Genomic DNA, 24,381 nt, shown 5'->3' with positions numbered 1-24,381 from the left:
GTATGTAAAAAGGGTTTAGAACGGGTATGCGGCTATGAACAACACGTCTTGGACAAGTATGACTAGGAACTCGACATGCGACCATAAACAACACGTCTTTGACAAAGAGACGGAAACATGGAGCCTCCGACCTCATGAAAAGTAATAGATGTGGTTAGCAAAAAGCTGAATTTTTTAAAGAGATTATAAACACATGACTCCGAAAACTTTTTACACTTTTTTCAAGGATGAATGAACCTTTGTACCGTACCTTTTGACCATGAAGTAAAAATTAACCTTCAAAAAGTGTGTGGGACAGCTTCTTGGGGCTCAGCTCTGTGGATGGAATAGGCTAGGGAAACGAGTAAACACACGTGAATGCTTTTGTTCTACTGAGAAAATCGGAATACTCGTTACGTATTGTCGTCAGCTTTACGATTTTAAAACGTGTATGTTAGAATGAGGTTTCCACCGATGTGGGATCTCACAATCAACTCCCTTGAGGACATCGTCCGATGTCTGGCTCTGATACCACTATAATAGTCCAAACCCACCGCTAGTAGATATAGTCCACTTTTGCCTATTACGTATCGTCGTCAGCCTCACAGTTTTAAAACGTGTCTACTAGGGAGAGGTTTCCACACCTCTATAAGGAATGCTTGATTCCCCTCTCCAACCGATATGAGCCCAGTGCGTTCATTGGTACACCGTCTGGTGTCTAACTTTGATACCAATTGTAACAGTTCAAGTTCATCGCTAGCAGCAATTGTCTACTTTGGCCTATTACGTATTGCCTTCAGTCTCACGATTTTAAAATGCATCTATCAGGAAGAGGTTTCCACCGACATGAGATTTCACAGTGACGATAACGTCTTTATAGTCACAAACAATACTAGTAACATACGTCTTCAAGACAAGCTCTTAGCATCGATAAATAGTCTTCGACTTTGACCTATTTTAAAACACGAAACCAAAGAGTCTGATATCTATACGAGTTGAGTTAACGATCGTTCGTAGGAACATTGGATGAGAGGAAAGGGAAAGAAAATAATGTTGAGATGCTTTGAACCTTATATTATCTGACACTCTCCACATGTTCTTCTGCCTTGGCTGCTCCCAATAATACCATTATTCACAACACACATCCCTTCCTCCCTTCAAACACATTACCAAACCTACTACTCCGATAACGATTTTGTTTTTAGTTTTCGAAAGAGTAAACCTATCTCGATTTTAACCCGTGTACTATTTCAAAAAATGTGGTTTTCTTTTCCAATATTGAGTGAGATCGCTCGAGAATTCGAATCTTTTGACTTATTTATCGAAAATATATACATTAACCCGTTGAGCTATGACTATGATGATAATATACGTATAAATAATGATATTTAACGAGCTTGGTTTGGGTCGAAGTCTAGAAGCATGAATTGAGATGATTTTAGAGAACAAAATGTTATGGAGGCTCAGAATCAATCAAATCTTATATTTTATTAATAGGCAAAAAAGAAAAAATTGGTTTTTTTTTTCTTTTGTTTGCTTCTGCTGTTTCTAAAAATAAAAAACTGTAAATAAATCAGAAAATATATAAATAATAAATAAACAAATAAAAATATATATAGACCGTAACGTCCAAATCCACCGCTAGCAGATATTGTCCTCTAAAACGTGTCTACCAGGGGAAGGTTTCCCCACACTGGTGTTTTGTTCTCCCCAACTAATGTGAGACATCACAATCCACCCCCTTTAGGGCCCAGCGTCCTTAGCACACCGCCTCGTGTCTACTCCCTTCAAGGAACAGCGAGAAGGCTGACACATCGTTTGGTGTCTCGCTCTGATACCATTTGTAACAACCCAAATCCACCGCTAACAGATATTGTCCTCTTTAGGCTTTTTCTTTCGGGCTTCCCTCAAGGCTTTAAAACGCGTCTTCTAGGGAAGGTTTCCACACCCTTATAAACATGTTTTGTTCTCCCCAACCAATGTGGGACATCATATAGGTACAATTAAAATTAAATTAAAAATTAAGAATATAGTATCAACTTGAGCATAATTCAACTAGTTAAAAATATATTATAAATTTTATCTTCTAATAAAAGAAAAAATTAAATTGGAATTCTATCTTATTAAACACATTACTACATTGGAACAAAGGGCTAGTGTCCTTTACAGTAAGGTTGGTTAGTTTGGTGATTCGAGCAAGTCGAATAGAGTTTACAATCCAACCTTAGGGTTGTAACTCAACCCACGAATTGACCCAAGTTTTCGATTTTCTAAAAATTCAACCTAACCCAAACCGAAAAGTAGAGTAAAATAAAACATTTTGATGCAACTCAAACAACTATACAATTCTCCCACATCGAATGATTTAGAACAACTTTCTTCTTCATCTTCTTCGTCGTCCTCCTAAATCTGAATCTCCATCGTTAAGCTTCTGTTCATCTTTCTCAGCTACTTCAAATGCACAATCAAACTCAGCAGACCCTCCATTGAAGAACAAAAACAGAGTATCCATTCATCAAATCCTGCAAAGTTCATAACTTTTCTGATTCCCACAAGGCAAAACCTTTGAAACAGAGATACAACACGTTTCTGGTGAAGATTCAGCTTCCCTTTTCCTTGAATTATCCAACACCTTCTGGGACTGTTTACAGTGAGCGATTGCCCCTTCTATGGACCTCTCTATCTCTGAATTTGCACTGTTGCTTCTCTTAAACGAAAATGATGATGACAGAGATGAAGAACCTGAAGATGAGCTTGAACAAGAACAAGAACACGAAGAACACGAAGAACATGAAGAAGATGCTGTCTGAATGGCACCTGAAAATGACCTTCTGTGATTGTTGTTCATGTTCAAAGAGCTACCAGAAAATTCCTCTGTTTTTTCCTTCTCTATGAAAGTAGTTTGAACCTTCCATTTGTTGTAATCGATTCTACCAAAAGGGGTTTTGTTAATGAACTTCCCTGAGCTTACCCTGTTCTTGAAACTGCACTCTGTTTCTTCATTGAACAAGGATTTAGTAGAACAAGGAGATTTCCCAAACAATGCCTTGAAATAAGCCTGTGAGGATTGTTTCAATTGCTTAACTTTGTTCGACCATGATTTTCTTGGTGGGTTTCCAACAAAATCCTTAATTTCTCCTCTAAATCTCAACAAATACTCATCTGGGTTCAGCTCGCAACTCGCTCTGGATGACTCAGTGGGTGAGAAATTGCAGGACTCGTGAGGTGGAGCTTTAATGGCGATGAAAGGAATCTGAAAATTTTCTGGGAAAGATTTGTTTTTTCTTGATGGGTTATGGGAGTTGGGGCTATGGAGGAGGTTTTGAACCATTTGTAAACGGGGAGGGAGGTGGAGTGGAAGTAATTTACCTTTGTAGAAGAGATCGTCGGCTGGTGAAGTTGTCGGCTCTGTTTCGCCGGAAAATGATGTCGTTTGGATTTGGAACTCGAAATCTCTCGCCGGCGGTAGCGGTGGCGGTGAGGATCTAATGGAATAGCTGAATGAGTTGGAAGAAGGGGAAGAGGTGAGTTCCATGTCAATGTAGTCTTCTTCTGCAGCAGCGGCGGTGAATGGAGCTTCGGTGGTGGCCATGGCGATATGACGACGGAGAGAGGGTGGAGGGGATGTTTGCGGCGGCGGAGAGACAGAGAGAGAGAGAGAGAGAGAGAGGGCAGCCCAGAAGTGAGAGATTGTCGAGTTTTATTAGCAAATTCAAATTTTCTTTCTGCGGGTTCAAACTTCAGAGTTAATATAATGTTTTTTCTTTTTTCATTCCCAAAGTGAAAATAAAATAATATTTTGAGTTTATTTATTATTTTTTTAAAAATTTTGATCAGACATAATGGATTAAATTATTATATCATCGTACTTGACATTTTTTGGTCAGGTCAACTCAATCAACCCAACTGTATTTAACTATTTTTATGATTATTACTAAGATGAAAAATATCTGACGTTTGTAACCGATATTAGTAATGTCTTATGACTTATGAATGTTTGATAATTAAGTTTCATTAAATTTTAGTTCTTAATATAACATGAATTATGAATATGTATTATTTTTTAGATAATTAAAAAGGAAAAGTGGACAAGTCAATCTAACTCAATCTGAAAATAGAGAGTAAATTAAATTATGAACTTTATTCAGATTGCTCGAGTTACCCACTCAAAATTTCTAATTAATCCAAAAAAATTCAACCAAATTCGTGTATACTCCTAGTTATATATTTCTTTTTTTGATATTGGATGTTCAAATTAAGAGGACATCAATTCTATGAGTTATTTCTTCACTTTTAAAACAAAGATCTTCTTCGATGAACATCCATATGTATCATCACCTATATATACACATATATTTTCTCTTATAAAATTATTGATAAATTTTTTAAGAAATTGTCCACAATCTCGTTAGAGAAAGAAAAAAAAACCACAGATTTCTTATCGCAATTTAATCCCAAACTTTTTAAATTTTTGAAAAATATCATATGATAAATTTACCACAATAATTTTGAAAAAGAAGAAAAATAAAATATGACAATTCACGTGAAAATTAATTGTTTATCAATTTTTTCTCTCTAAAATTTGAAGTAAAATTATTTAAATCCATTATGTCTAAATAGTGTAATTATTTCGCCTAAAAAGATTAATTATTTTTTTTACATGGAATAATCATTTTAGGAAGGTCAGGAAGATTTGCCTTTTTTCCTTTTTGAAGAAAATGTGTCAGAAATATAAAAAGTTGAAATTACGATTTTATATTATTTTATATCTGTAATTTTTTTTTAATGCATACACACATATATTCATGCAATGAATACTTCCAAGGACTAAGATGTGGGTGAAAGAGACAAGCAACTTTTTGTTTTTATTTATTTATTGACAGAAATTCAGCCATGTGTATAAATCTCATGCTCTAAACTTAGAGGCCCAATCGGGAATTAAATTTATTTTTTTAAAACTATTGCTAAGGTTGAATAGATTCAACATTTTAGTGCATACTTACCTATATATGAAATTAAATCTCAAGCTGCATAAAGTTCTGGTAGATTTGTTTACCGTCCTCAGTGGTATATACGATAACAAAGCTGCATTCAGTTGTTCGCTACATAAACCCCTCTTCAAAAGGTTAAAAAAATTAGTGACCTGATAATACTGGAGTTGACGACCAAAACCCTAAAGAACGACGAGTATAGTTATAATAGTCTTAAGGTAACAATATTTTTTTGTTGGGTAAGTTTTCGACGTACACGAAACACTATGCTTTTTATAATATTTTCAAATATTGGGAATGTGATATTTAACTTGAAATGTCTGTTCCCCCAACAACAAAATTTATGGACATATAGTTATTTATTGCCTGCTTCCCATATATGAACATCAGAGAAATATATATATAATTTGCATAGGGCTTATCAATCCAGGGCATATGGGGCTCCTTGTTTTGACCTGGTCAACATGTCGGAAGATCAGATCTTCCTTTGGGGTTTGATTAATTAATTAATTACTCACCTTCTCTGTCATCCCTTTCGATTAAATTAAATAGTGATCAACCGAGACGACCTAGAATAAGTAACACCTTAGTCTTCCCGGTACGAAGAAAGATAATAATAATAGTTTAAAAAGAAGTACATAATTGAAATAATAATAGTTTAAAAAGAAGTACATAATTGAAAGAAGTGGTGTCACGTGGTAAGCAAATAATAGGCAGTGGGTCTCTTTAAGCACATTGGCCAACAGCTGGTTGTCAAGCTTAGGAAGTGACCAGCCTTCGCCTCCGCCCCCACTGCCTTACTACCACTCCAAATATATATATGTGTGTGTGGTGTGTGTGCAGTTCAACAGTAAATGGACCATGCCACCCACCATAAATCATTGTTCCATTTCAGCAGAAAGCCACACGACACAATGTACAACAGTACACACAGGACATTCTCGATGGGGCTACTACCCACCACCCCAAACAAGCATAAAACAACTATATATTTAATCATTGTATTATTGCTTTTCATGAATCTTCCATGTAAATAATACCATTTTTCTATCATGGGTAGGTGTTACTATAAGGAATTGAATTATAAAGATATGATTAAACACAACAACATACCGGATGGATGGATGGATGGATGGATGGATGGAAGTTTCATCTTCTTTGGTCGTTGGAAGCTGCTGCATCATAGTCCCTTCCAAGTTCATCAAATTCCCAGTCATTTATCTCCTCGTTCGAGTCAACTGTATCGACCTCCTCAGTCGAATCTGGTTTCGCCATTTCTGCTTTCATGTTAAAATTCTTTGTTCCCTTTGCTAAGGAGTCATTAATATCTTCAAATTTTAGTCTTCGAACTTCGGATGTCTGTTCAGATGAACTTGAATCTATATGTGACTTTTCAGTGACCGCCAACTCTGACCTTTGCCTTGTGGTTTCAATCAACAGTTTTGGTCTCTTGATGGATTCAAATTCTTGTTTTATCTTTTCAAGCGCATCAAATAACTCTTGTACCTTCTCGTCAAAATTCCTGGATCAAAAGTTCAGCGTGTGGCCAAAAGTGCCTAAATTATTAGTCAAGTAGTCAAGGGGCAGATAAAAGTAGAAAACTCCTTGTCTAGTCAAACACTATTTTAGTACCTGACAACTCCTTTTGTTTCATAGAATTGCATTCGTACTGTATCCACAGTGCTTAAGGTGGAAACAAACTGGCCAGTAAAGAAAAGCCAGGAAATAGACACACCAGAGAGATTAAATTAGATAATGCAATACAAAGAAAGACATAAAGCTAAAACATAGCCACAAATTAGAGATTGTGAGTGGAAAATGCAATACAGTTTTGAAATACGGGATCAAATGAACACCCTATGAGTGAACAGAAAGTTCTAAGCATTCATAATACTACCTTGGATTCGATATCCAAATATTCCTCTTCGAGTTTTCTCCGTTGTTGATCGACATGTAAGCTTCCATCATCTGTATTGGGCGAGACATCTGACCTGAGGAAAGTTGGTCTCAGCAGCCTGGTTAATTATATCAAAGTTATTCTCAATAAGAATAGTTTTTCTTTTTTTATATAGAAGAACTATACTCTTTCATCGAGCTCAAGTTTTCCTCAAGTTTCCTGATTGAAGAAAGTGAGGGCTCCAGTTTTTCCTAATGAGAATGGTGGGCCAATGTGCACGACAATCAGAAAACAGTAAATCATCTCTTGAAGATAAAATCAGTGAACTAGATAGCCTTATAACTGGTACCTTGTAAGAAGAGAGAAGGCTGATGACCAACTTCACAAAATAATCTCCATATTTTTCCAGCTCACCACTTGAAAAAGTGAAGAAACAAAGGATCAAACAGTTTACTGATACTAGAATAGAAAAGACTTAAAGGGAAAGACATGGTAGCTGATTCCATCTCTTTGGTTCCAAAACAAGCAACGTAACTCAAATAATATTTTAACCAAAAAGGTTAACATACTCAACAAGCTCCTCCGTTTTTTGTCTTTGGGATATTCGTAGGTCCCATGTATTCTCTAAAAAGTTTTTACATGCATTTACAGCAGTGGCTTCTACTTTATATGAAGCAACAGATTTGAACAGCTCATCTTCCTATAACCAAAGAAAATCATTAGAGAAACTAATGGAAGGGAGAAAATAAAAGGCATTCGATTTGACACTTTATTGAAAGAAGAAATTAGTTCGAACAAGAGCACAACCAACAGCTTGATTACCTTTGTCTTCAAGTGCACAAGCATCTGGCTACTCGCTTCATCAAAATGCTCTCTTTCTTCTCTTGCATTATGAAGGCGCATACGAGCAGAAGACAGCAATGTGTTGACCTGAAACATATACATGCTCACAAAAGCTGATAAGTAAAAGCAGAGTTCAAGTATTATGGTGAAGATCGCACCCCAAAGAAGCAGAAAAAGCTGCACAGTGAATATTGATTAAACTGACAATGAAAATCCAATTCTACATTTTATTTTATTCATTTTTTGAAGAGGAAATAATATCTCTATTCCAGTGATGGAATGAAGTTAACAAAGGAGGAGACTGGACATCTATAGCCCAGACGAGAAACAAATATTTGTACGCAACTCAGTCCATCAATAAGAGAATATAAGAATCTAAAGGTTACTGGAACTAAAATTCGTCTGAGTTGTCCCCCCAATCTTACTTCATCCGGCTGCAGCCGAATTGATAATCAAGTTCTGAATGCTTCTCGGAATAACAGGTGAAATTGAAGGCTTCAGAATCTTCCACCATAATAGCTGAGCAAAAAACATAGGAGGAAGAGATGGTCCAAATCTTCACTAATTTTTAGCCTCACACATAAGAGCTATATCCAGATATAAATCTTCTATAAGTTAATTCCCAAGCCCAAATGGCATTAGTATAGAGTGCTACCATTTTGTTTCATGACTTCTTAAAAAATAACTCTTGACCTGAAGTACCATTCAAGTATCCTAATATCCTGTTATTAACCCTAAGATTATGTTCATTTGGACTATTAACGTGCTGCTAACAAAGCTTACGGAATATGCAATGTCTGGTTTGATATGTGACAAGTAAATGAACTTTCCTGATACATGCACTCGTCAATTGGACAGATCTCTTCACTTTGGTGTTGGCCTATGGATCCATAGGTGTTTCAGCAAGTTTACACCCAAGATTTCTGGTCTCCTTTAACAAGTCTAGAATGTATCTGAGAAATGACAATAGCATCCTTAGGTCGTGCCACCTTCATTCCTAAAGAGTACCTCAAATTTCTCAAGTTCTTGATCTCAAACTCAGTTGCTAGCATCTTTTTCAGGTTAAGAATTTCCCATATATCATCTTCTGCAATGATAAGATCATCTACATATACAATTCAGATTGTAGTTTTTTTGTATGAGGATTTCACAAATATAGATGATCAGCTGGACATTGATAATAACTACTTTTAATCATAGCTTTGGCAAATCTGTAAAACCAAGCACAAGAAGACTCTTTTAATCCGTATAAAAACTTCTCAACTTGCACACCAAACTTTTTTTGGACTTGTTTTCCATTCCAGAGCGTTGAACGCATGAAGAAGATGATCTATATACCACAACAGTCTTGGTTTTTACTAGATTTCTTACCTGTTTGAAGCTCCTGTTAGTGCCTCGTGTACTGGAGTTGGTTTCATTCTATCTTGAGGAGGGAGAAGAAGCTACAGAGTACTCATTGTTGGCTGTTGAGACATCAATGATTCTCATTGAACACATACTATAGTAACTCATAAAGCGTATATCACCAACTTCCCATTGGAAAAGATATGGAAAAAAATGAAAGCACAGCAAGTAATCATAGAAGTAAGGAAACTAGATTGGCAAGAGAATGAATGTACGAAACAACAGAATGAAAAAAGAACGGATTGCAGTCACAAGAAAGAGTCTATTGAACATGACAGAAAAAGAAACCCAACCTTTTCCAGTTCTGCTTCCAGTTGATCCTTTTGGTTCTCAAGTTCTCTAATATCATATGTCAATTCCTGAAAAAATACAAAGATAAAGTTTGACTACAATAAGTCATGAAATGGACAAGTATACTAGCACAATCATGATAGAAATCACCCGTCATTCAAGCATGCAACTAAGCTGTTGTGCCAATTATAAATAAATCTTTTACGAGCAAGGAACAAATTTCATTGATAAATAAAATATACCAAAAGGGGAAAGAAGTGAAAAGAAGGGAGGGAGACCAACTAGAACTCAGAGTAATATAACCCCATAATTCCTCTCGGAAACATTTCTCATCATCATAAATTGGAAAATTTGAATAGGAATCATAGTTTTCTAAGATATTTTCCATATAAAATGATTATTATTATTTCTTTTACAAGCATAAGAAATTATCTAAGTCATTGAATAATAAAGATTTAAATTTAAAAATTATATATAATAGTATAACGAATAATTTGTTTATCAAAAAATGCCAAATGGGGAGAGGACGGGGGCGGGGACAAGGAATATTCCTCGTCTCCATTCCTGTTTAGCTGACGTGGATTTTCCCCATTCTTCGCCTAAAAGAGGATTTCCTGCAAGAAAAAAGAACAGCCCTATTTCCAATGTATGTTACCTGATTTTTTAGAATTTTTTTTTTAAATTTCAAAATAAACACCAATGTTTGATTCAAATGTACTGAACCAATTACTGGGATGTAAAATTATTTTAAAAGTCTATTATTTCTTATTTTTCGGTTTTAACTTCGATGTAAACTTATTTTTAAATCCACTCTCCAATTATGATTAAACTTCAGTTTTTGTTTAATTGTATCAAATCAATGGTTGAAATATAAATTTGTTTGAGTTTTTTGTTTTTATTATTTACTTCTGAGTATTAGTTGTTTCATAATATATTTATTTTTTCAATGTTTTTCTAAATTTAATACAAATATGTAAATATTAACCTAGACAAGAGTTATGGCTAAACTAAAAACACATAGAAAACAATAATACTTTTATATGCATATTTATGATATTTTAATTTTTCCAAAATACTGTAAAATGGAATTTTTCAAAATTACTAATTTTTGAGATTATAATAATATATTTCATCATTATGTTGTTTTATCCATGAAAGAAAAACTAAAATTACAGGTCTTGTACTATATTTCTAATTTCTACCAAAAATATTTATTTCATAAAAATGGTACTAAGATTATATGCATACTGTAGTCCAATCGTTACTATAACAAAAGGCTAAGAGGTTAGAAAATATTTTTGAATAATTTTATCCAAACTCTTCAATTTACTTTGATTGATAACTACAAAATAATAATAATAATGAGGAAGAGAAAACAAGTAAAAAACTGGCACAGACAGAAGCGTCAAGAAATTGACAAAACCAGAAATTTGATAGCAAGATATCAAAAGCAAATTACACAAACGAATCTATATAGCCCAAAAGCAAAAGTCCTTACCAGTAGCTTTCTGATATTTTCTGTTGGGTCTATCAACATCTCTAAGGGATAATTATCTCTTTTAGAAGGAAGATTACCTTCTCAGCTTGGACCATTTCCTCGGACTTAGCTAACCGAAAGTTGAGTGCATCCTCCCTCTGCTCTCTGCAAATGACAAGCAGAAAATATAAGAAAGCATTCAACAAGAGAATCAGAGATGAATCTCCACTTTAAGACACCCTTAACCCAAATTCGCCCGTTTGCGCATGATGCTGTCACAGGACAAGTATAAATCCAGCTTTATAATAAATCATATCTATTCTCTCATTCTCTCATAATCGATTCTACTTGAAATGCCAATTAAGATTCTTGAAACAGCTTAATATTTTAGCATGACAAAACAGTAATGCTTAAAGATTGACGGTTTCACTTCAGCAGCATAATATCTCTTGTTTTCATTTCGATGCCTTTATTTTTGCATGAAAAACCGAAATGGCCACCTGCCTATCACTAGCCTATAAAAAATATCAACCATGACACAAGAAAACATTTATATGAATTCCCCAAAGAAAGCCTAACAGTTTCACAATTGACTTACTTTTCAACAAGCAGCTTGCGGAAAGTCATGGAATTTCACAAATTCTTTTCTAGTATTATGTACAAACTGCAACCTATATGACTTCTACGTGTGATGCAAGAGATATAAATGCAGTGGAAAAGGAAGGAAGTATAGCTTTCCAGAATTTCTAAAGGAAAAATGATGTTTTTAGAGAAAATCGTGAAAGATTTGGCCACTCTTTGGTGCTTTCGTAGTAAATTATTTTGTAACTATTGTGTTTTGTTATATTGGGCAATGCGAGCAATGTTTTAACTCCTTGACCTTGAAAGAGAATCTCTTGTCCTCACATTTTGCGTTCTTTCATGAGTAATGGGAGTTTGTATCATATTAAAAAATAATGTCACAAAAATGACATATTGCACATGGAACCCTTATAAGAGCAACAAACACAAAAGCAACAATGAAGAAATACGTGCAAGACATAAATCGGCATTAGTAATATGTTAAACCTTTGGTCAACAATACGCTTTTCAGCTTTCAAGGTAGAATTGGCCAAAGATTCTGACAAAATTCTCAGTTTGTCAACCTGCAAAATCAATTGGATGTTGTTGTTTAATGGTAAAAGCATCAACAATCAATCAATAAATAAATAACAGGACTAGAAGTTCTCTCATTACCAACTTTTCTTTTTTTAAACAACTTATATCAACTTGAAGAACATGAAGAGCATGGAGACATCACCATGATGGTGCATACTACCAATCTTCCATTAGGAACATGCTTCTCATCTCAAAATTTTCCCTTATCCCATTTTGTTTAATAAGTAAATTGTACTAATGAGATATACAAAATATAAGTTGATACCGTCGTATGTAGAAATTTTAAGATTTAAGGGGGGAAATATAAGTATTGAAAATGGCAGATGTGCTTAACATGCACGGAAGTTTGTTATATGCAATCTAACTCCAGTACCAACCAAAAGCATTAGATTAGTTAGTTCCCTTATCCCATTTTGTTAACCCTAAAGCCAGGGAGAGAAGAACGGACCTTCTCAGCATGAAGCTGTGGGGAATCCACTTCGTTGAACAGCTTCTTCTTTAGTAAGAGCTCCTCCAACTTGGAGTATAATTGAACTTGTGAAAGTATTTCTTGCAGAACCTGTAACTTACATAATGAGATCTAATGTAATATAATACTTTCTTAAAACTCAAAAAGGATAACAAGTAATAGCAAAGATGTACAAATACTTGCTAAAACATTAAAGTTAAAGTAAAGAATCAAAGACGGTAAAGTAGAAAAACGACCACATTTAATACATGGCTCATATCTATGTCTATAGATATAAAATAAATTCATAAATCATAACCACCTTGGAAGATGTGGTTTTATCATCAGATGTGTTATCTCGATCTCCACTTGAAGGTGGCATCTCTCCTTTCTTTTCATCAAGTGTTTTTTTCAAACTACATGCTTTAGCATCTATTCTGAGAGCAGGAAATTGGAAGAAATGAATTTGTTTGAAAAAGGATTAGAAGAATTATACTGTTAATCCGCTCAATGAAAAACACCATTTGAGAACTTTGGAAACCTACACAATGAGCTTTAATTAAACAACATAGTATATTGAAAGGCTTGTTGCCCTATACACTACGGGATCAGCCACAAATTAGCACATTGTTAGCTCAATCACAAGAGAACTTTTATAGTTAGTCAAAGGAGGAATATAACACAATCAAATCCAGGTATTCGAGAGGTCGGAAAACACCCTGTAGTATGTTAAACATAATTAAGAAAAAGCTCTTCTCACCTCTTTCCCTAACGAAGTTATTAAATCCACAACTAATTAACTAACAACATTATAGATAAGATCAAATCCCACATTAGTGATTAACTACCCATAAGGCCGTAACTATCTGTAACTTACCGTAACTTCATGCTGATAACTTCCCAAGTTAACATTTTCAGCCACTCTTTATTTTCCTAATCCATCTTACGAGTCCCACACCTACTGTCAGAAAAACTGGCTTGGAGGATTATCAATTCCCACACCTACTGTCAGAAAAACTGGATTGGAGGATTATCAATACCCACACAGATAGATTCACCTTGTCCTTGTGGGAGAAAGGTTGAAAACTGAATAGCTACTTTTGGCTTCCGAGTCGCTTCCTTGATACCTTGACCATCCCACTGAATAAGAATCTTGTGTTGTCTCTACTTTGCCATTCCACCCAAACTAGTTTTCCTTCAACTGCTCTGTTAATGGGCCTGCAACCTAGCGCACAAATTTTCAGGGGTAGCATAGTAGACCCAAAAATCCTATTAGTTTTCAAACGCTCCAAGGAAATGGCCAAGAAAACATTACTTGAACTTTCACTATATTAACCTTTATGCCACCTCTCAAAATTATATGGTGCAAATAGTTTAAAGATTATCCATTCCTTTCTCCTCCAATTGACCAAGCATCAGCATTATCAAATCATTGAATCAAAATTTAAGATAAAAGAACTGAAACTACAAACAAGCTCTTAAATTGAGATTAAGTTCTGATGACTAGTATCTGTTTCAGGAGGATGACTGGATTCAATATGCTTCTGAATATCATGTTGCCAAGAACTTATATGGTGGCTCACTCAAAAAATAAACCACCGCTCAGCTTTGAAATGAGAACGCAAGAAACTAGCTTTTGAGCTTGAGAAAAAAACCTAATGATTGTTAAAGTGAAGGGGGGAAACTAACTCTCAAGATGTGTTAGATGGAGCGTTCCTAAACAATAAAGTCAGAAGACTTTGGTCAATGGAGCCTTTAGGAGAGACCTACTCGCGCAAGTATCTATTTATTAAGTTAGTATCTGCTGGATTTTATCAACCACGTATAGCCTTCCAAAAAGTCTAGCCATGCCAAAATGTTCGCTTTTCTCAGACCCTTTAATTTCCATAATAGTCTTTAAGGCAACGAAAATCACCAACTCAATATTCTAAGATTTTAGAAGAATCTAACCTAACTATTTTCCCTTTCATCTTCTCAATAAGAAACCTTAAATTAATTTTTTTAATAGTTCACAATAGTCATCCACTACTTCATCCTTCAAATTTCCTCTTAGGAAAACTTTCCACAAGCTACTACTTTCCTCCCATGCCTCAGAAACCAATGAATCTTTTTCCTTTGAAAGGCCAAAATTTCTTGTGTAACTTGCCGCCAACAGGTTGACATGAACCCTAACAGAGAGATGTTTTGATACCATTACCAACTTTATCTTACAAAAAATCTCAACTGCAGTTTCAAGCTTTTCATGATATTCCACAAAAGGCTTCATGAACTTCCTATCCTTTTAGGATTTGTGAACCACCCAAAATTATCTTTCCCAAAAATAGTATTTGGTTGGAATAGCTATGTTCTTTTATTTTCTGAAGCCCAGCCTTTGTAGACTTTAAATTCTTTAACTCTTTTATAATTTTTCAGGCATTAATGAAAGGTGTTGTTTCTTGTTTAAAAAAAAAAAAAAAAGAACAAGAAGAATAACAACAAAAAATTAAAAATAAGAACAGAAATAAACAAATAGAAGTTTACATAGACTGTATCTAGGGCATCACATGGATCATATAAAATGATAGCTAGGAAGAACAAAACATCAAAATATCTTTTCACAGGCTTCAGTGATACAAAATTGGATATCAGAATCAATCAATCAGTCAAACACAACCATCAGTGTATCAAAGCTTTTTTTAATCCTTTCATTCAGTGTGAGCTGTTCCTTTCTCTTATGGTGGATTCTATAGCAATTTTCACTTTCTTATGATGAGCTCAAGGTTGTATAGTAAAAGAGAGTGATTGCTATTCTATCACATTTAAAAGAATAGAAAAAAATATAAATACTTTTTTCTTTATTGAGGAAAACAAAGATAAATTTAATGACACTAAGCGAGATCCCGGGATTGGTTTATGATAAAGTTTGACTGTATGCTCTCTTAGGACACTAACTCCAACTTCCTCCATGTGCATACCCTTTCCTTATCATACATACTTGGAAGTCTCGTTAGAGCAGCTCTCCTTAGAGCTAACTTCCACTTCATCCTTGTTGTATAGATTTCAATTTAGTTAAGTTGTAATCCTATCCATAAAAATCCATGCATACATAATGTATCAGATATCTAATTGAATGAAGACCAATGAATGAAATATGAAAGATATGCTTATTCACCACCTATCAAAATCAGCATTTATTTTCAGCCCTGCAATTGCATCTTGGACATGTTGGAGTAGTTCTTCTCGTTTTACCTAAAAATGGCAGTGCAAGAGGGAAATGACTGCTCTGCCCATGCTAATTTTATGCTGAAATTAATTCATGCCTTCATGACATTACCAGTGCTTCATCTTGGTATTCTGAAAATGCATTTGCCAAATTGTGTACATTCATCATTATTTCTTGATGTACTTCCTTTCCTCCTAAAAGACATAGCCTGAATATAGCCACGACAAAAGGAAATTAAGTCTAATGATATGAGTGTGAAAATGATCATAGAAATTTCTAATGTTGTTTCTTCTCGTCTGCACAAGTAATGTGAGAAAACTTTCTGAAATCAGCGGCAGGGCATAAAGAACATGTAAGGCGTAACTAAGACTGAATATTCACCCATATATCTCTAGAAGCAGTGATTCTTCTTCATCGGTAGCTTCTTCAAGAATCTGAGTCATAGAAAAGGGTTATCGTGTGGTTAAACTCCAACCCACAAAAAGTGGTTCAGAACAAGAAATCACTCCATTCCCGGGTGAGGGGAAAGAGTACCAATACATACATAGAAAATGAATAGAAGCTAAAATTTTAGGCCTTTTATGCTCATCAAGTAATTACATCATTCCAACAGAGAGAGAAGTAAATGAATGCTGCTGATATATTAGGAACTACCTAGCATATTTTCGTATACCAATGTTTTGCAAGCAAAAAGGTATTGGCATGTATTCAATTCAACTCACCATAGACAACGTAATGCCTTCTAGAGCTTGGCTTGTAAGAAATACATCACGAAACGTTTTCAGCTCGCCTCCCATATCTGGGTCCACATAATAGACCTGCGCAAGATATCAAACAGCATTTCACGACATTCAGCGCCGGGGGAGAAAACGAACAAAAAACAACTACAAATCCTTCAATCAACTCAGACACACAAAAAAGTTCAGGAAATACAACAACGCTAATTGATATACACACCAGTGTAGGATTTTTCGGAGAATCTCTAGTTTCGTCGTTAGGCTGATCTGTCGGACTGTTTTTATCACCCTCGATTGAACCTGACGAAAATCTATCCACCTCTTTGAGCGCAACTAGCCACCTTCTCAATAACTGAACTCTTTCTACGCCTCTAGACGAAACAGAAATTTCTTCCAGCCTTTTTACAGTCTGTTTAAATCCCTGCATATTCCTTGGTCCCTGCCTCACAAATCAAACCCGGAACTTAACTCGTCAGTGAAACAGAAACTGTAACAAGTAACACACGCGGATACGAAGCGATAACTGGTAATGCGAGCAGACGTAATATAACTAAATATACAAAGCCGCACACTAAACAGAGACCAATATCGTAAGGTTCCATGCCCTAGTAATAAATGTTCCAATACTCATAACGATGCCAAGAACCAAAAGCCATTTAAAACAGGGAGAATTGAGTGGAGAAGTGAGAATGAAATTACAATGCGGTCTTGGATGATCTTGGCGCCCTCCACAACAGCATTTCCTGCATGGTGAACGACGGTGTCGGCATAGTTACGGACAGTGCGGGTGATATTATCCTTCCCTCCGGCACCCGCTTCCACCGCCCTGATCACCGCTGCTCTAAACCACGACATCACCGCTCTCTCTCTCTCTCTCTCTCTCTCTCTCTCTCTCGTTCTAGAATGCAAAAACGAGATCGAATCTAAAACTCTCAACCTCGGATCAATATTTGAACGGCTTCTTTCACAATTACAGAAACTATTTCTCCAATGCCGGTGGCTGATTTTAGATTAATCCGAAAACTTGTTGAAGCAAAACGATCGAACACTACGAAATGCCACAATGGTGAAGATTTGAGAATCCAGATGGAAAAAGATGGAGATTGATACTTCCGGAAAAGACAGGTCGGGAAATGGAAGAGAAGGAAGAGGGGAAGAAGAAGTCAATAGGAACCGTGTCCCAGTTCAACGCAATTCTTCTCCGAGGCAGTGGCTGCTCGATTCTTCTGCCTCCAATTTCGCTCCAAATTTTATAACGATTACCAGAATGGGTCCCTTACGAATCAACGGTACCTCCATAAATTGGGCCTACCTTTGTCTTGGGCCTAGTCTGAGCCCATTACTTAAAATAAGCCCTAATGGCGCCTTTAAAACAATATTTATTATTTATTAATTTAAATAATTTTAATTTTTTTTATAATTTTATATTTTCATATGTTAAAATTATAAATTAAAAGTTTAGTTTATAATTTTTTCAATTTAGGTAAAAACTGTTCACTAACTTAAAAAAAAAAAATTCCCGAACATTTAATTTACGTCTAATAAATTCTTAACATATTCAAAATTTTAAAAATTAATGAATTTGTTAGATTTAATATTAATTTTTACATGTAATAAATATAAACTTTAGTTATTTATTTATTTATTTTTTGTTGGTATAGCAAATTATAATAAATAGGTCGCAATGAATTATTAATTTTTTTTAAAATGTGAGTGAATAAATTAATTTAAGTAATTAAAACTAACTATATATTTTTAGATAGTTTTATCCATTCAAGTCCAAAACGACAAATCTTGGTTCAGCTAGCCCTTTCTTAAACGTCGTCGTTTCGTCCATTTCACTCCACTGCCGGCAAGATCTGAGGCGAGGGCAATTCCGTCAAAACAGATACTTGACCGTTCAAATCATGGCAGCGTCACATTCTACGCCCGACCCCTTTCCTCTTCTAAGTTTCTAACCGTCCTGTATTCATTCTTCTCAAAGCTCGCTGCTGAACTCTTCGCTCGGGACGATCTCCGGCGGCATCGAAATGACGAATTCACCCTTCCGCCTCCCCTTCTTCCTCCTTCTCCTCGGCCTTCTCGTCGCCTCCTCCACCGCCGAGATCAAATCCCTCAAGATCTCCTCCGACAACCGCCCCATGATTCTCTTCGAGAAATTCGGGTTCACTCACGCTGGCCAGGTCTCCATTTCCGTCAAATCGGTCTTTGTTGCTACGTCGCTTGGTGAAATCGATCCTTCTCGCCTCGGATTCTTCCTGTTATCTGAAGAATCGCTTCTTCAAGTCCTCCTCGAGATCCAGCAAAATCCTCAGTTTTGCGTTCTTGATTCTCGCTACATCAATCGCCTCTTTACCTTCCGAGATCTCTCGCCGCCGCCCCAGAGCTCGTTCAGCCGTTCCTACCCCGTTACTTCCCCCAATGAATATAGCCTTTTCTTTGCCAATTGCGCTCCTGAATCCTCGGTTTCTATGCAGGTGCGGACGGAGGTTTACAATTTGGACCGCGATGGTTCGAAGGACTTTCTCTCCGCTGGCCTTACTCAGCTCCCTTCGCTCTATTTTGTGTTTTCTCTTGCGTATCTTGCCTTCTTAGGGCTTTGGGTCTACTCGTGCCTCACAAATAAGCGCAGCGTTCACAGGATCCATTTGTTGATGGGTGGATTGCTGTTGATGAAAGCGTTAAATCTCATTTGCGCTGCTGAGGATAAGCATTATGTCAAGACCACCGGGACGCCTCACGGTTGGGATGTGTTGTTTTACATCTTTCAGTTCATTCGAGTTGTTTTGCTTTTCACAGTGATTGTTTTGATCGGAACTGGGTGGTCATTTTTGAAGCCATTCTTGCAAGAAAAGGAGAAGAAAGTGTTGATGATTGTGATCCCACTCCAAGTCTTGGCTAACGTGGCCTCGGTTGTGATCGGCGAGACTGGGCCATTCATTAAGGACTGGGTCACTTGGAATCAGGTCTTCTTGTTGGTGGATATCATATGTTGCTGTGCCATAATTTTCCCCATTGTTTGGTCCATTCGATCTCTGAGAGAGACATCAAAGACCGATGGAAAGGCTGCGAGGAATTTGGCAAAACTCACTCTTTTCAGGCAGTTCTACATTGTTGTGATTGGATATTTGTATTTCACTCGGATCGTTGTTTTCGCGCTCAAGACCATTGCAGCGTACAAGTATCAGTGGGTGAGCTATGCAGCTGAGGAGATTGCAAGCCTTGTCTTTTATATGGTGATGTTCTACATGTTCAGGCCTGTGGAGAGAAATGAATACTTCATTCTCGACGAGGAAGAAGAAGAGGCTGCGGAATTGGCTCTGAGGGACGAAGAATTTGAGCTTTGAAATGGGTATTTTCTAGTTCTTATTGCCACTTTACTTCTTCCATACAAATGCAAGTGATATAGCTGATTTACAAATAGAAACTGTTGAAGTTGGGTCTGCCGCTCATTTTGCTGATGTTTTTTTTGTTTTGCCCTTCTTTCAACTCGTGTAGAAACTTGAATTTGTTCTCTGTTTTTTGTTGTTATCAACGTTTATTTTTCATGTCATGTTATTACTGACTACCGCATACAGAGCTCGCTCAAACATGAAATTTCTAAAGCCTCTTTGTTCTGTTCATCTGTTATGATCTTGCCTTTCCTGTTCTTCTGATTGTTGGATATCATGGGTCAGCAGGCAATTTGTTTAAAATTCTGTCACGGTTGAGAATTCACGGCAAAATGATCCTTCTAGTTTGTAGTTGCAGGGGAAGTTACAGAGCCAAATGGCTTTTTTATTGCTTGCTGTAGGCAGTGGCATCTTTATAATCCTTAACTTGTTTCTTTAGCTTTGCTTTTGTCTTACAGTTCTATATGTGTGCTTGTTATTTCTACCTTAGCTTCTTTTTTGGTTTGAGGGTCTTGCAAGGGCATGATTTGGAGTCATTTTAGAGCGTTAAAATCATTTGTGTCATGTTCAAAATCACTCTCAAACATGACTTTAACCCCTTCGAATCAATTTAAAGTTTGATTTTCACCCTTAAACAAGATTTTCGCACGTTTCGGGACAAAGTGAACATGACAAAATAAGTTTTAACCATTTCAAAGTAACTCTCAAACGAGCCCATAGTCTCTTTCTAGTGCAGATTCTTGGAGATGTCATTGACTGTTATTGTTTAGTTGTCAATTAAAATACGGTACGTCCCATTTTTGTGAGTTTGCTTGATTATTAAGCTTTGAGCTGGGAATTGTTCTTGTTTCATCAGAAGATTGTCGGTGCGTCTATGGATGGGGTTGGTAGCTAGAATCATTTCTGAAACCTACTTGCTGTTGAAAACCTTACTTTTTTTCATATCTTTGAGGCCCGTTTTGGATTATGTAGTTCACCATATAGAGAGGTCATATATGAGCAGGCAAGAACTCTATGGGATGAATTCATGCTTGTTGCAGTGATCCTTGATAAATTGTCTTAAATCTAATGAATTTGTTGGGCCATTTGGATCTTTTATCAGGATTTTTCAACTCCTTGATAGATTATCAGGATTTTTCAACTCTTATACTAATTCCCGTTCCAATTTTCGATCTCTTAGGATCTTATAACAATCTTAAAGGCCATTTGGTTGAAAGTTTCATAGATGTCCATCGATAAAAGATGTCGGGAAACATGTCTAGGAAAACGGAGATCAACGTATAACTGTGTTTAGTTGTGTCGGAGTGTTATGGCATAGATGATTTTTTGTTTGTGTATAATTCTCCTATTGCGTTCCTCGTTTTTTCTTTTTTAGGTCAATCTAGAGACAAGTTTGTTGGTAACTTCAACGAACGAAGCGACGAAGACGACGTAAAAATGGTTCAGTGGCATGAGATTTTCAATAAAAATTAAAGACAATGTCCATTCAAAGGTCAATATTTCTTGGATCCCCGAAGTCCACTTCTTCAATTTCTGCGTTTTTACTCATAAGAGTAAAAAGCACATGCAGGATCCCTTGTGAGTTAAGACATAGCTGTAGAACAGTGCTTTACTTTATAGCCTAAAAAACCAAACCATTGAAATAACTTCTGCTCCAATTAACCTTTCTTATAACAAATCTACCAAGTCAACTACTCCAATAATAATAATAATAATAATCTTTTTTATAAGATGAAATTACCATAATACCCTTTTTATAAAAACGTATAAAATTTTCAGAAATTTTGTTTTCTATGATCGTGGAGATTCTTGAGTTTCCAAGTTGTTTTCGTCTTTCCTTTTAACTTGTCATTTCGTCTTAAAAGCAAGCAAGTAGAAAACACTCCTCTAGCTATCATCAACAATTCATTTTTGGTTATTGTACGTTTTAGATTTAATGTGTTATATCTTTCCTGTTTTGTTTTTTGTCTTCGATTTCAATTTAGTTATGGTTACGTTTCTATAAAAGTTAGTCAAGGCTGAGTACTTAGGATTATTTTCCTGTCAAAACTTTACGTGTATAAAGAGAAACGATGGAGATATTTCTTCAAAGTGAAACACGATAGCGAGAAAACGAGAATTAGAAACAATATGAGCAAATATCCCGATTGAATAATGTGTAAAGAAGGGCAAGAAGAGAACTAGTAACAAGCAATGAAAATTGGACAAATTTTTAAATTTTAATCTATAGACTTCAAAAAAATAATAATAATAAAATGGTATGCTTTTATTTATTTTATTTTTTAAAGAAAATTATTGACAATTCCCATAAATTTCACTCCAAAAAATGAAAATAAATCTAATAATTCCTATTTTAATTGAAAAATAGCTGGCAAAAACTTTGCCCCGTATTTGAGGGAAAAGGAAAAAGACATTTTGATCCATCCCTCGCATTTAAATAAACAATGACAATTTCGTACTTTCACACATATTCTAACAATTAATAAAAACTTATTTCCAAACATTGAACCCGTTTTTGTTTTTCTTGTTTTTTTTTTAATCATAAAATTTTAAAGCCAAATTTTAGAATTAGTCTATATTAGTGAATTATTTATTATGCTACGCTTGGGAGCCTAGATTAGGGACGACCCATACTTCAATTGTGTACATACCCTCAATCACGAGGTGACCTTAGATGAGAAACGCCATCTCCACTCTGTATTTATTGAATTCAATTTATTATGTTTAGGAGGGGGATATACTAAATATATCTCTCTCTTAATCTATGAGATCGAGTTTTTAATTTTTTTTATTATTTATATACACGAAACCTAAAATTTAAAATATAGATAAAATGTAGATGGGGATGAAAATGTATGAAAATTATAAAAATAACTTAATAAATAAATATTTATCATGGTTTATTAGTACATTTAATAAACGTGGGCTAAGTTTATTGGACCGTTGGATTTGACCAAAAACAAAAAAAAACGTGGATTGGGTACTGAACGCGCCAGAGTGGGCTAAGTTTTTTTTTTTTTTTTAATAATTCAATTTAGAAATTGTGGGGTAAAATTAAAATTTATATCACTCTAGGATGGACAAATAATAAAATAATTAAATTAATATAACTTTATATTTTATCTAAAAATAAAAATAAGTTTTAAAAATTTTATTCATATTTTAAACTAAAAAAAATTAAAAATATTTCTGCTAGAGGAACTATTAATATTTTATTTAACAGAGTTTCAAAAATATATTTACACACTTTAAAATATTTAATACATATTCTTCAAACTTCCAATGTGTTGATTAATATTTTTAAATTTTTTTAAAAAAATTAAAAAATATTCTCACACGACAGTAACATTAATAAATTTTTAAATAATATTAATTTTTTTAATACTATTAATACCATTGAATTAGAGAGTGAAATGATTTATGAGGCGTAGATAGATAATTTTTGTTCGTGGATTGATGGTAAAAAAAATTATTTTTATAAAAATTAAAAGTGTTAATACTAATTTTAAACATTGATTGACGTACTTTAAATATAATTTTTTAAATTAAAAGTTAGTGATAAAACTTTAAAATATATATATATATATATATATATATATATATATATATATATATATATACACACGGATATTATTTAAACTATTAAAATTTTATAACTGTTTTTTTTAAGACAAAACATAAATTTAAAAATATTTTTATTAATTTATCCTAATAATCTTATTGGATGAAATTGAAAAACTACTCAATAATATAAAAAAAAACATTTAAAAGTGAATAATAATCTTTTAAAAGAAAATTAGTTAAGTGTTTAATTATAAGACTAACTATAAGACTCCATGTGCATTTAATCAACATATTAATTATTTATTTCGTTAAAAAAACATAGAAATTTATTTTTTAAAATTAAAATATTTTTTTATTGGATGAAATTACATGAGCATTTTAATTATCAACAAATCATCAATAATAATAAATTGCAATTCATAATTATTTTATTTATTAAAAATGTTATATCACGTCCACTGCCCATAACACAACACAAAAATATTATTAAAAATGATATATTATTTAATATTTATTTTATGATCATACATAATTATTTATGATAAGTACGGCAAACCATGTAGAGTCTGATAATATTAAATAATTGTTTAAATATATATATATATATATATATATATATTAATATAAACTTAGGGGTAATTTTTTTCTCAATCAAAACAATACATGATCATTACAAAAAAAAAAATATATATATATTTGGTAATTAATTCTTTTTTTAAAAAAAATAATATAATTAATAAATGTTAGATAAATATGTATTTATTAATAAAAAATTAAGGATTAAATTAGTATTTATTTATTTAACCTTCCAAGTATAAAAATTTTGAAAAATTAATATATTATTTAGCGCGAAAAGTTTAATAGAAAAAGGAAAAAATAAAATAAAATCACCTCTGACCGGAAGTCTCCCACCGTACCGGCGGGACCGTTGGCCAGTCTCTGTCAAAATCAGAATCATGGCCTGTGCAGGACCCATTATAATCACAGCCGTTCCTCAT

At 34.4% G+C, this 24,381-nt stretch overlaps 3 protein-coding genes across 3 annotated transcripts; 1 reads left to right on the top strand and 2 right to left on the bottom strand.

Moving 5' to 3' along the window:
• Positions 1-2,081: 2,081 nt before the first annotated feature.
• Positions 2,082-3,691, bottom strand: LOC111804263 (putative membrane-associated kinase regulator 4). Its single transcript, XM_023689000.2, has one exon. It carries the CDS (start codon positions 3,569-3,571, stop codon positions 2,495-2,497), a length of 1,077 nt encoding a protein of 358 aa, XP_023544768.2. The 5' UTR covers positions 3,572-3,691; the 3' UTR covers positions 2,082-2,494.
• A 2,268-nt stretch (positions 3,692-5,959) lies between these two features.
• Positions 5,960-17,626, bottom strand: LOC111804426 (uncharacterized). The gene is made up of 18 exons (XM_023689228.2): positions 17,127-17,626; positions 16,648-16,866; positions 16,413-16,508; positions 16,072-16,124; positions 15,802-15,898; positions 15,643-15,716; positions 12,811-12,925; positions 12,489-12,599; positions 11,951-12,027; positions 10,981-11,047; positions 9,408-9,473; positions 7,690-7,797; positions 7,437-7,567; positions 7,217-7,283; positions 7,054-7,118; positions 6,868-6,961; positions 6,603-6,670; positions 5,960-6,492 (listed from the first exon to the last, which is right to left on the bottom strand). The coding sequence occupies exons 1-18, from the start codon at positions 17,280-17,282 to the stop codon at positions 6,120-6,122; spliced, it is 2,037 nt and encodes a 678-aa protein (XP_023544996.2). The 5' UTR covers positions 17,283-17,626; the 3' UTR covers positions 5,960-6,119.
• Positions 17,627-18,336: 710 nt separating this feature from the next.
• Positions 18,337-20,050, top strand: LOC111803998 (protein CANDIDATE G PROTEIN-COUPLED RECEPTOR 7). The gene has a single exon (XM_023688635.2). It carries the CDS (start codon positions 18,458-18,460, stop codon positions 19,772-19,774), a length of 1,317 nt encoding a protein of 438 aa, XP_023544403.1. The 5' UTR covers positions 18,337-18,457; the 3' UTR covers positions 19,775-20,050.
• The last annotated feature ends 4,331 nt before the right edge of the window (positions 20,051-24,381 follow it).

The sequence above is a fragment of the Cucurbita pepo genome, chromosome 10 (assembly GCF_057944985.1).
Source record: "Cucurbita pepo subsp. pepo isolate OVF chromosome 10, ASM5794498v1, whole genome shotgun sequence".
In the NCBI taxonomy this organism is placed as follows: Eukaryota; Viridiplantae; Streptophyta; class Magnoliopsida; order Cucurbitales; family Cucurbitaceae; genus Cucurbita; species Cucurbita pepo.
The sequence above is the reverse complement of the archived record's forward strand: the minus strand, read 5'-3'. Positions and strand labels throughout refer to the sequence as shown.